This window comes from Brachyhypopomus gauderio, chromosome 16 (assembly GCF_052324685.1).
Source record: "Brachyhypopomus gauderio isolate BG-103 chromosome 16, BGAUD_0.2, whole genome shotgun sequence".
In the NCBI taxonomy this organism is placed as follows: domain Eukaryota; kingdom Metazoa; phylum Chordata; class Actinopteri; order Gymnotiformes; family Hypopomidae; genus Brachyhypopomus; species Brachyhypopomus gauderio.
This window is the reverse complement of record NC_135226.1, coordinates 16416094-16429517: the sequence shown is the minus strand read 5'-3', so window position 1 is coordinate 16429517 and position 13424 is coordinate 16416094. Positions and strand designations below refer to the sequence as shown.

The 13424-nt window shown below is 33.7% G+C and overlaps 3 protein-coding genes across 3 annotated transcripts; 1 reads left to right on the top strand and 2 right to left on the bottom strand.

Moving 5' to 3' along the window:
• Positions 1 to 1949: 1949 nt before the first annotated feature.
• LOC143477373 (olfactory receptor 4B13-like) lies at positions 1950 to 2876 on the top strand. Its single transcript, XM_076975955.1, has one exon. The coding sequence runs from the start codon at positions 1950 to 1952 to the stop codon at positions 2874 to 2876; it is 927 nt and encodes a 308-aa protein (XP_076832070.1).
• Positions 2877 to 5858: 2982 nt separating this feature from the next.
• or60a1 (odorant receptor, family 60, subfamily A, member 1) lies at positions 5859 to 6990 on the bottom strand. Its single transcript, XM_076975954.1, has 2 exons — positions 6984 to 6990; positions 5859 to 6856 (listed from the first exon to the last, which is right to left on the bottom strand). The coding sequence occupies exons 1-2, from the start codon at positions 6988 to 6990 to the stop codon at positions 5859 to 5861; spliced, it is 1005 nt and encodes a 334-aa protein (XP_076832069.1).
• Positions 6991 to 10298: 3308 nt separating this feature from the next.
• On the bottom strand, positions 10299 to 11282 carry or55e1 (odorant receptor, family 55, subfamily E, member 1). The gene has a single exon (XM_076975953.1). It carries the CDS (start codon positions 11280 to 11282, stop codon positions 10299 to 10301), a length of 984 nt encoding a protein of 327 aa, XP_076832068.1.
• Positions 11283 to 13424: the final 2142 nt, after the last annotated feature.

The window sequence follows — 13424 nt, the reverse complement described above, 5'->3', positions numbered from 1 at the left end:
TTGTTTTTACACCAACACAAGAGGGTAAGAAATATTAAATAATATTTGAGGAAGCAAATTAAGGTGAGGTGTTTTCTGTGATGTGTTAAAAATATAAAAAGAGGACATAACAGTGCTGGATGAAGAATGGGACCTGGGCCATGGCAGCAAAGAACAGGGGTGATTTATCATCAACCACATAGCATGCGCTACCCGGCACCAAAGTAGGGTCAAAAGCTGCCTCACAATTCAATTAGGTCAATGTCTGTAGCAAGGACTGTGACAGGCCACTTAAACAGGGAGCGGGGAGAGATTGGGTGCTGCAGTTAGAGCTAGACCAGAGTCCTCCAGCAAGTGTAACGTAATGTATAGCGCCACCATAACTGAAGACCTGGTATGGAACATAGAACAAAACAGAGGCAGAAAGGAGAAACATGGCCACACATATACAATTGGGTATTTTGTGTTATTTTGAAACATTTTGATTAGTTCTTTTTAAACAGTTTTATCTACTTATGTTTTGTTTGTTTCACTTATTTATTTGGAAACTTTGTATTTTATTGTTAATTTGTGACAAAATAGTTGGTTTATATAAAAAGAACAGTCTATTTTTACAATGTAGAGGTCTGGTGGTGTGCCTGGGGTTGCAATTGGGAAAGGGATGATGGTGGAACCCCAAAAAAAATCCTGCTTAGTGCCACCAAATGAGTGTAGAAGCACTCTGTCCAGGAACACTGACCACAGGACTCACAACAATGACTAGAGGAAAATATTGTAGGTCACTAATATGCTTCTAAAATCCTGACACTTACGTGAATGAGATTTTCAGATTTTCAAGATTTTCAGATTGATTAAGATTAATTTAAGATATATTTATTTTTTATAAAGGACCTCAGAAGCAATAAAGAGGAAACAAATATATACAATTCTTAGACTTATCCAAGTCGTACTAGATATGATGATTTCAATACAATTGGAGATTCATCACTATATTAGAGAACATCATAGTTCTTTCTCTTTTAATGGCTGTGATGTGAGGGGAAGGCAGGATGACCAATCAGTACAACTCAAATTCTTGCTGACAGTTGAACTCATAGTTTTTTCCCCTCATAGGAGCCTTAGTGACAATGTTAAGTAATGGCAAAATGGTAAATGAAATCTCTGGACACAATGCTAAGCAACACCTGCCACTGATGATTCCCGTCTCTTTCCCACCCCATAAATTCAGGTGATTCCCAGTTGCTGCAAGGCAACAGAACAACCTAATGCCAAATATAGGATCTGTTGAGCTATATGATTTTTTACTTTCATTTGAATCATGTGAATTGTTTTTGCTGATTTGTTATTGATTTTTGAAGGCCATATTGAACTGTTTTAATTGCCTTTCAGTTGTTCTTAGTCTTTAATTCATATTCTTCAATGATAATTTGATTGTTAATGTGTCATTTCCAAGTTTCCAAGTTTTAAAATACTTTTTTCTCATGGATTGTCTTATTATCTATCATTGTAGATTTTCAGTTTTAGCAGAAAGTTTCAGGAATAAGCTTCAGTTGTCTTTCTTTGATAATTACTACCATTACTTCTATGTCTGATCAAGAGATTACTAATTTCATGATAAAAAATATATATATATATACCTGTAGGAATGCAATTGCTATCTTTCAAGAACACACATTACATTAAAAAAATATAATCAATGTTTGATATTTAGCTGTGGATGTATTTGCTTAAAATACATAATATTAGTTATTATCATGTTATTTTATAGTCCAGAACTTCTACTATTCATAAACTTTATTTAAAAAAATTACAAAGGGCGTCTGTTTGAAAGAAGGTATACATAAGAGCAGCAAATGGACTATTCTCTAATTGAAACTCTCGAGTATCTTCTTCGACTAGCAGTTATTGCACAGCGTTTCACAAAGTATCTTACTGTGTCAGCACATTCATTCTCTTCTTTAAAAGAGTTCATGGGTAACTCCACACATTTTACTACTATTATACTTGCTGGCTACATTGATGTCGGATACTTTAACTATCTTTATTTCACAATTCTACTACTACTGTATATAACAGTCATATTAGCAAATTCATTATTGATTGGAGTCATTTGTGTGGAGAGGTCACTGCATGAACCCATGTATATTTTTCTTTGTAGTTTGTCTATAAATGAATTATATGGAAGTGCTGCATTTTTCCCTTCTATTTTGACCAATATGCTTTCCAAGACTCATGAAGTTAAAATAATTTATTGTTATGTACAAATATTTTCTCTGTACACATATGCTTCTGTGGAATTTGGCAATTTAGCAATTATGTCTTATGACAGGTATACAGCTATATGTTATCCTTTACTGTATAGGAGCAAAATGAGTCACAATAGGGTGTTTATGTTGATTGCTCTAGTATGGCTGATATCTTTTGTCAAGTTCTCTGGCAATCTCTTATTGAATTTGCGGTCCGAGTTGTGTGGAAATGTCATAGAGAAAGTATGGTGTGACAACTATATGCTTGTAAAGCTTGCATGCTCAGACACCACAGTGAATAACATTTATGGTATCACCGGTTCTATCATAACTATTATAATTCCCGTAATGCTAATTTCATATTCTTATTTAAAAATTATGAAAGCCTGTTTAGAGTCCTCTGCAGGTGCTACTCAAAAGGTCATGGCTACCTGTACACCACACCTTGTTTCACTGCTGAATTTCTCTCTTGGCTGTTCATTCGAGATCTTCTCGAGTAGGTTTGATAAGTTATACATGCCTCCTGTGCTACGTGTGATTATTTCAGTCTACTTTATAATTTGTCCACCACTACTAAACCCTATTATGTATGGCATAAGGCTGTCTAAGATTAATGCTGTATGTAAGAAAAAAATATTTTCTATAAAGTAAAAGCATCTGAATCAGTCTTCTAGATTTTTTTCTAGAATTGCTTCATGATCCATTGCATTTTTTTTTCTAACTGATTAAGAAAGTATGTTAAAATAACTTCTTGTGCTTGTGCCCTTTATGAAATCTTTAAGAAGAATGTTTGTTGTACTAAATCATTTGCTGTTATTAAAACTCATACATTTCAGATGTCTGTTCTGCTTTTTCTCTGTGTACAATAAAACTTTTTAAAGGTCAGCAATGTACTAAACTGATTAATGTTTTCAATAGACTATTACTTTAGATATTATTTTCAAGTGATATAATGTAATAAACATTTTATACTGTTTTAGGACTTCTTGTGGTGCATCACTGTGTGCAAAACATGTTTGGAAAACAATAAAAATATATTTAAAAATAAATAAATAAACATTTTATACATTTTTGCTTTAAAGAAACCTCAATGAACATGAGGAACTGGGTTATGTGTTTAATAATAGACTTTATTAATAATAATAATTTTTGCAACAGAAAATCCATATCCTACATATCCTGTAAATGAATTAGTAAATGTTTATTTTTATGTTACAGGCATAGAATATACTGTAGATTAGCTCTTTATATAAAAGATTGCCATGAAATATATACATGCAAATTAAATATATGCATTCAAATTTGCTTCAATCTCATCTATACATTTTGGAATTTTCCCTAGTTTTAACATACCTGCTAAAATATCAAAGAGGCCCCAACTACAGTCTAGAACTCTCAGTATAGACAGAATGGATGACTGAAATGTTACTACAGACATAAAACATCTAGTTATTGTTTATTTCAGTATATTAAATACTAACTCCGTATGTTGATGCAGACACTGTGGGTAGTTCTGCCACTGCTCTTCCCAAGCAACATATCTAATATTTCAAATAGAAATGATAATACCTCAACCAATGTACTTATACAGGTTGTGCAGAGTAAAATGTAAGTGTAAAAAAGTGTAAGCTTCATATGTGTTACCATGTTGTCTACTGCAAAAAATAGAAGCATGATACAAATTCAGCCTGAAGTCCTAGTACTGAAATTCGAATTAGGTTTCTTAGCAGATAGCAGTCTTTTCATACTGGAAATGCTTGTTCAAGCAGAGCATCAATAAGACAATAGGAATGTGTAAAGTATATTTTTTAATGTATTTGTCTTACTCTAAATGGTACTTTATTGCAAAAATGTATTGATTACATTGAGGCCCAGCTCCCTTAAGCCCACCTGAGCCACTAGAGGGAGGCAGAGAATCACTAATCCTTTTTGGCCTTAGTGATAACTGGTAATGTCTGTGCCTGGATTCATCTATGCATTGATGGGGATTTCTTAAGATTGTTCTATGTTCAGAATTCTCCTTTTAAAGTGCAAAGTCATCAATTCAGCAAAAACAATTCAGCTTCTCTCTTACATTAGAGTTTCTCTCTTGCATTCTCTGTAGAACTACTAGCCCAGATTGCAGTTAATTTCTTAGTTTAAGGACGTTGTGCCACTGGTAAGATTCTGCACACCCAGGCAAGCTTTTCATTTTCATAAGTTTTAATTTTATACATTCAAAGCTAATGGTTTAGGTGACTGCTTATGTTCCCAAGTAGCATCTTGGGAACTGCATACTGAAACCACATACTAGCCTCAATCTTTACTAGTAGTAAAATAACATTGGCAAAAACTGTTGCAAGGTAAGTCACAAAAGTGACAAAGAAGACTCCATATTGAATGGCCCAGGAGGTCAATAAGCCATCTAAATGAGAGTTGAAATGCAGCATATTTATTGACCCTGAAAGACATACAGTATACCATATAAAATTTCCATCATTGTGAGTATTATAATTACATCAGTAGAATTTATAATACAGTTGATTTAAAAAAACAAATTTTATACATTCTAAGCTAATTGTTTAGGTGACTGCATGCTTAGGTGCACCAAATAGTATCTTGGGAACTGCAATCTGTGTCAAATAATTTCAAATAATTTAGTTTTTTGAATCATTAAATTCATAAATGACTGTAAAAGAAATTGAATATCAAATAACTATATTATACTAAAAGACCATTCAACACATACCAATATATGAAATTAAACAAGCAATTCTGTATTCCTTTTCTGGTGAAAAAAGCTTAAATAGTATGTTTCATAAACATTTTATTTTTGATTTTGACAGACACTTTGCGCAGTTTGGGTTTAGGGTTCAAATCAATTGTAATTTTAATATTGGACTGCATATATTGGACTGCATATGATTCCAAAGAAAACACGTTGATGCTTAAACATTTTTAGACTATCCAGAAAATCCAGAATCCATAAAAGAAAGCAGTGTACATGGCATAACAGACATGGTTATGGTTTAATATTGCGGAAGGAAGAGAACCTTTTACACATTCTCTGGCCTTAGGGTGTTTTAGTTTTATTTTTCAGATTATTAGAGGATGAATGTTCATAAATCAATTATATTAAATAGTGACTTTAGTGACTTTCATGGCATCTAGTGAAAAACTTTGTTTCAGAAGGAAACTACTTAGTACGTAAATAAACTGCATTTATTTAATAAGTTTGCATCCATTTAATGCCCATTATAAGTGTATATTTTAATGTACAAGTATATACAGAACATTTATGTACTCACATCAGAATGAACATGTATTGATATATTTGAATTACTAAGATCATGTTTATACTGAGCTTTGCTGAATATGCCATAAAAAGAAGGTGAAGACTGCTTCCTTCATCTGTTTCCTTGTACGTTTCTAGACATTTTAAAAATGTTGTAGAAAAATAATATCAACAGTAACAATATAACATTTCTGGATTCTTGCGCACAGACAGAACAAGAGATATAACAGAGAGTGAAAGTAGAAATACACACGTCTAAGCGTAATACTGTCAACCCAACACCCAAGAACTGTAAAGTTATATAATCCATCCCTGATTATGAAAACCAGTATGAAAGGACAATCTCAAAATAGATGTTCCTAACAAATAAAAGCTGTTTTGTTAATGTTGTCTTTTGTTTTCCGACGGAATTCAGTAAATTCAAATGCAAAAACCTTGCTTTGTAAAATTTTTCTGAGACTTTTGCTAATCCTCTCAGTTCTTATCCCATATATAACTGGATGCAAGAGAGGTGGAATCAGAATAAAATGTATGGACATGAAAACATTTAGCTCTTTTGACATATAATTATTAAATCGATTGTATATTACAGAGAAAAGGCTGGCTGTTGAAAAATTTATAAATGTGATTAAGTGGGGGGCGCATGTTCTTAAAGCCTTTTGCTTGGCATTTGCTGATGCTTTTAAACTAACAAGTAATATTCTTACATAAGACAGAATTACCAGTAACAATGGAACACCAAGGAATATAACTACTCCAGCCAAACCATACAGGTCTCCAGGTACACTCCTAACACAAGAGAGATTAACTATCGCTAAATTATCACAAAACAGCTTGTTTATAGTATATCTACAAAGAGGCAGTGTTGAAGTTAGGTGAAGCTGCACAGCTAAAAAGCAAAACGGAAAAATATACGCTATGCCCAGAAGCATCCTAATTGTAGCTGGTGTCATAATGTTGTGATATTGCAGTGGTTTACAAATAGAGACATATCTGTCATATGCCATGACCATTAAAATTGCATATGCACAGATTGCATAAAAATTGATAAAGAACACTTGTAGCAGACAGTTGTAATAGGAGATGTATTGGATTTCATTAAGAAGGTTGACCATGATGTTAGGCAGAACAGCTGAGGTTCCAATCAGTCCATTAATTGCTAGGTTGAATAAAAATATGTACATAGGCTTATGGAGACTTGTGTCAAAGTAGATTACTAGTAGTAAAATAACATTGGCAAAAACTGTTGCAAGGTAAGTCACAAAAGTGACAAAGAAGACTCCATAATTGAATGGCCCTGGAGGTCCATAAGCCATAAAAATGAGAGTAACGTTGAAATGCAGCATATTTATTGACCCTGAAAGACATACAGTATACCATATAAAATTTCCATCATTGTGAGTATAATTACATCAGTAGAATTTACTACTTACTATAATAAAATAGATGGAAAAAAACTGACCAAATGAGAAAAATTACATTACCAATCATACCTGTTTGACCATGTTATCACAATGCCTCGGTTTTTGGAGCTATTGACTAGGTGGACTTTTATATAGCTCATCTTAAACTGTGAAACATTTCTCCATGGAAGACCAAGCAAGAGTTTCCTCTCTGGAATTAATTAATTTTTTTTTTAAGGTTATACTCAAAGATCTAGAGGTCATGCTGTAGTTAGAAAAAAGTCAGTTTCTGCCTTTTAATATCAGATGATATATTTAGGCTATTGTTGAAAATAATGTGCTGAAGCCATTTGTCTTTTTTGGGAGTTCTGTTAGGATGCCATTACAGTAATCAACCATTCTAGAGATAAAAGCATGGATGGTAAAAAGCTAGGCCTGGTTTTGTCAGGAAATCTCTGATCTTGTTGAAGTTCTTATAATAATAACAACAACAACAATAAGAAGAAGAAATTATATTTATATAGTGCTTTTCAGAACCCAAAGACGCTTACAATAAGTACAAAAGACATTATCAGACATATAACGCAGAACACACACATAATATAGAACATCAGCACACAACATAACCAAGACATAAGCAGAAATAAATTAATTCAGTTTTTCAAGAATAAATTCCAATTTCAATGAAAAAAACACAATACTGAACTTAAAATATCTATTCAGGTCAGATATATGCCTTGTGACACTATCTCCAGTTTTTGCATAACGAATGAACTAACACGTTGGGCAGAATACCTACCACTAGGTGGCGGTAAGTAACCATTTATGAAGATGCTCAAAAACCTCCTTCTGAGTGAGTATCTAATGGAACAAGTTTTTTATTATGAATCAGTCTATCAAAGGAAAAAATATCTTATTTATTTTTTTATATTATATATTATGCTTAACACTGCATGATTTTTGAAGAAATAAAAAAACCATTTTAACTTGTATTAAAACAATTAAAAATAAGTTGTTAACCTATTTTGAGCTCATAGGAGTTCTTACATTTTTCTATGCATTTCTTCTATTTTATCGATCTCAAACAATTTAATTTCTTAATTGTAAATAATAAATCCAACATAATTTCAAACATACCTGCTGGTAGAATGACTTTTCACTGCAAGGCATGTATATTTATATTAGAACATTTTATGTAGTAAGTAAGTAAGTAAGTAATTAAAATTCATTTATATAGCACTTCTCACAGGCACAAGCCACAAAGTGCTTTACAACGGAAAATAAAATAAAATAACAAAAAAATAACAAAAAATAAAAACACACACTATAAAACAGAGGTCAACGGCTGCAACCTCCACCACTAATTAAACGCGTGCGTAAAAAGGAAAGTCTTTAGCTGTTTTTTAAAAGTATCCACAGAGTCAGCTGATCTTAAATGTGGAGGAAGTGTGTTCCACAGTTTTGGAGCAACCACCTTAAACGCTCGGTCTCCACGAGTCTTTAGACGTGAGCGTGGCACAGACAGTAAACTCAGGTTGTTTGCCCTGAATTGCCCTGAGTTAAACGTTTGACTAAGCCTTTTGGGAGCAATGATCAATACATCAGTCTTGTTGTCATTTAGCTGTAGGAAGTTATTTGAGGTCCATTCTCTGATATACATTTGCAATTCAAAGAGCTCAAATAATATAAATGTAAAAGAAAAAAGAACATTGCAGACTTAAAAGCTGCAAATGAAACCAAAATAAATTGTGAAATCAAATTCTAAATATTTTGAAAATTAAAAAGTTGAAAGGGCAGTGCTACAAGCTATGAAAGTGGATTAAGTAACCTGAATGCCTATTCAAACAAAGTTTTTGGTACAAATTTATAAACAACTGGTTCTATTTAAGAACAGCACAATAATGAGACATCATCAGGTGAGAGCATCTGCAAAAATGTCTGAATTTCTTGTAAACAATTTTAATTGATTTTGTCCCAACTATATTGTCTTTTCTGACGTCTAATTAATAGAGTCCTACAGTCTGTTTAGCATTAAGAACTCCCATTAGACATTCAATTTAATACCTCAAATAAAACCAACAAAAATCTAGCTGCATCTCCAAGAATATTCTTTTGTATGATTTACTTGCTTTGAAAATACACAAGTTCCCTGAAGAGTGAATATCAGGTTTCTAGATTTTATACACAGGGAAAGGAATTAATCCCAGTGATCGGCACTACACTGAAGTGTTGGACAGGATTAGGGCCACTGGGGCTTAACGTAAATCACACACCAAATATCTGCTTTCTTTTAAGATTGTGTCTGCATTTCTTATTAGTCATACTATATTTAACATTTCACACATGGATATTGAGGTTCTACAGGTTTTCATAATCCACATTTATAACCAAAAAATAATAAGACTAATTAACAGAGTTATGGGTTCTGGTCTTTGACCTCTAATTAATATTCTACAGAAGTAGATATGTGCAAGTTTCATTGGATGGGGGAAAACAAACACATAAGCACACCAACTTAACCCTGATATGAAGACATGAATATTGATGAATATTTAAATGTATTCTCTGACATAAGAGCAGCACATGAGCAGCATGTGAGTCTTGATTCTTAGAGCCAAACATTTTCTTTTACAAGCACACAAACCAGTTACAAAGATTAGTTCACTTCCTTGAGGCATGTGTCAGTGCTGGTTGTCCATTGCTCCTTTAGTAAAGTTTTTGTGAGTTGTACATCCCCAGGTTCACACCAACAGTTTCTGGGGAATGGTGTTTAATTTATGCACTGTAGATGCCATTTCAATCAATCAATCAAAATTCATTTATATAGCGCTTTTTACAACAGCTGTTGTCACAAAACAGCTTTACAAGTGTCCGAGTCCAAACCCCCAGTGAGCAAGCCAAAGGCGACAGTGGCAAAGAAAAACTCCCTAAGAGCATGAGGAAGAAACCTTGAGAGGAACCAAGACTCAGGGGGGGAACCCATCCTCCTCTGGCTGACGCCAGTCACCATAACAACAATTAAAGAGAATTTAATTAACTCTGATTTACTGCATAGGCATACATCACATTTTGAAGCTTCAGATGAAGCTCCTTTATTTTAGATGTCATGAACAGTACTTTAAACTGTACTTTAGATATCAGTAGTTTAGATTTTAGTTGTCACAGCCATTTTGGATTAACCCTCCTTTTTCTTACATTACTGGAATCAAATTAAGACTACCAGATTGCATTAAGGACATCAAAGACAAACTGTACTGAAGCAATTTTTAAAAACTATAGCAGCATAAAATTCCGCAACTTTTATTTATGCATGGCTGAAAAACATCCAGCATACCCTGATTAAAATCATTAAAGCAGATGACGGCACAGATTAAAGTACCAGTATTGCAATGCAAATCAGTATTTTAAAGTTGAAACCTTTACTGCAACCACCCTATTTACACGTATTTTAAACATTTTTAATAATGCTTTCTTTATCTCTTTCGTTCGGACCCCATAGATGATTGGATTAATGCATGCAGGAAAAACTATATATGTAATTCCCAGAAAGGTGTTGACACCCACTGGAATTGGGATGCTGAGATTATGCGAGAGAAAAGTGACACTTCCTACAAAATAAAAGCACATCATGACAATCAGGTGAGTGCCACAGGTATGAAGTGCTTTTGATCTCTGCTCACCTGCTGCTGCTCTCAGCACCACATGCAGAATTTTTACATATGAGAAGAAAATGGCAGATATATCGATTCCGACAAAACAAACAATGACAGCAAGACCCATTGCATTATTCTTTACGGTTGAATTACAGGCTAAGCTAACAAGAGCCATGTGGTCACAGTAGCAGTGATAAATAATATTGGACCCACAGAAAGACAAAGATGTAACCAAGCCAACTAGAACTGACATTATTGTGCCACTCCTGATCAATGTGAAAAGCAGAAGTTTTACAAACATTGATGAGTTCATGACTGCAGTATATCGAAGTGGACTGCAGATAGCTACAGTTCGATCCAGAGCCATTGCTAAAAGAATGGTAGACTCTATAGACGAAAAGAAGTGAATAAAAAACATTTGTATCAAACAACCAACCAAAGATATTTCATTTAAGTCAAAAAGGAAACTGAGCAGCATAGCTGGAACAATTGCAGTAGGAACAATGATATCAACAATAGCTAATGCACATGCTAACATGTACATTGGGCTATGAAGACTTTTTGTATTTTTAATGACAAAAAGCATTAAAGAATTTCCAACCACAACTAAAATATAACTCAGGAAAAATGGTAAGAAAAGTAGTTTCCTGTATTGAAAGATCTCTGGAAATCCAACAAAAATGAACATCGTGTGTGAAAAATTTGCTCCTTGAAATTCCTCTGTCATGTCACTGTGAAGTAGTCCATTAGAGCTAATATTAGATCAGCAGAATAGCTTTCAAATGGTATTTCTTTCTTTTGAGAACATATTAAACATGTCATCACTGTAGAGAGTAACACTGAAATCCGATTTCAATAGCTGCACTCAATTATCACAAATACTTCAGCAAGCTATTATTCTGATGCGTTAGTTTTAGTTTAGTGTTTAGCTTATTCTGTTTAAGTAGCCAATTAATCATATTTATATTATACTTCTTAAACATTTGTGCATTCATACAATCATGTATATCTATTATTTCAGATACTTTACAACAATTTAGTACACCCATTTTAGTCATTGTAATTTCAAAATCACATTGTTTACATGTATGTATGCATATATGTAAGCATGCATGTACCTGTCTGAGGTTTTCTGTTGCTCTTTCTTCTTGGTTTGCTTCATGGAAAATAATGGCCACCAAAACTAACTCTGCACACAACCATGTAAACATATATAATGATCCCTTAGGAATGAAGAAAAAAAAAGCCATAGCCCACTGTCACTGAAGTCAGAGTGTAACAGTAATTCTTTGCATTTATAAATATTTATGCTTTGTGTTAAAAACTCAAAAGCATTTTAGGTCACATAGTTTAGATGTTATATTTCTTAATTATATATTTTTTAATGTAATTATAAAAAAGGATGCTAAAGCAAGATGACTATGAAAGTACTTAGATAGTAAATAATGTTATGAATAATAAATACTTTAATTATGGTATGCAAATAGCAAAAATATTCATTAATATTGTTAGTTAATGTGATATATCCTTTTTTATAGGGCAGCATATTAACTGCAGTTCTAATTGGTAAGCTGAAGTACTTTGATTAGATATTCCCTTGAACATAGGTGCTATGTCAGTGATAACAAAGTGTTTGTTCCAACCATGCATCACCTCTGGGTTCACTAATTAATTATTATCTTTGTTAAGGAGGCGTTCTCATTAATGAAATCAGACAATGTTAAACATATCTGCAAACATTATTTCCCAGGTTGATTTCTAGGGCCCTAGACAATGTTTAGGCACATGCTGTTAATTACCCAGGGTCTAACAACATAGTGAGCAGTGTAAGAATAATTATCATTTTTAAAATTTGCATTTGTTTGTCAAGATACATTCATGTCGTGAGCAAGGAAGTGGGAAGGAGAGAGGGCGCTGCACAAATGTAACATTTATTGACCTAGATGCACAAAGATAGAAACAGCAGATGCTCAGTTGTTTTCATTTAGTCTGGATTTGCTTAACATTCACACTGACATACCATAGAACTAAAAGATATCAAATAATATCAGAGTTGCAGTCTCGTCAAGTTTGGACAGATTTTATAACCTACAATTTGCAGCAATAACTATATAATCCCAACCCACTTTTAAAACAATGCTCTACAGTGGGTTAAATTTGCTTGTGGTATTTATGTACATCTGGTGGTATATTTATACATAAAGGAGTTATACACTACCTGGAATTCTTTCACATTTTGTGATACACTATATTGCCAAATGTATTCACTCACCTTGATTCACATATGAGTTTAAGTGACATCCCATTCCTAATCCATAGTGTTCAATATGACATTGGTCCACCTTTTGCAGCTACAACAGCTTCAACTCTTCGAGGAAGGCTGTCCACAAGGTTTATGAGTGTGTTTATGGGGATTTTTGACCATTCTTCTAGAAGTGCATTTGTGAAGTCACATACTGATGTTGGATGAGAAGGCCTGGCTCTCAGTCTTCGCTCTAATTAATCCCAAAGGTGTTTAGGTGGGTTGAGATCAGGACTCTGTGCAGGCCAGTCAAGTTCATCCACACCAGACTCTAGCATCCATATCATTATGGACCTTGTGCACTGGTGCACAGTCTTGTTGGATGAGGAAGGGGCCAGATCCAAACTCTTCTCACAAAGTTGGGAGCATGGAATTGTCCATAATGTCTTGGTATGATGAAACATTCAGAGTTCCTTTCACTGAAACTAAGGGGCCAAGCCCAGCTCCTGAAAAGCAATGCCACACCATAATCCCCCCTCCACCAAACTTTACACTTGGCACAATACAGTCAGACAAGTACCTTTCTCCTGAAAACCGCTAAACCCAGACTCATCCATCAGATCGCCA

What these genes read in the sequence shown, in the direction of transcription:
- LOC143477373 (XM_076975955.1), top strand. Translation starts at nt 1,950, where the DNA reads ATGGGTAACTCCACACATTTTACTACTATTATACTTGCTGGCTACATT.
- or55e1 (XM_076975953.1), bottom strand. Translation starts at nt 11,282, where the DNA reads ATGACAGAGGAATTTCAAGGAGCAAATTTTTCACACACGATGTTCATT.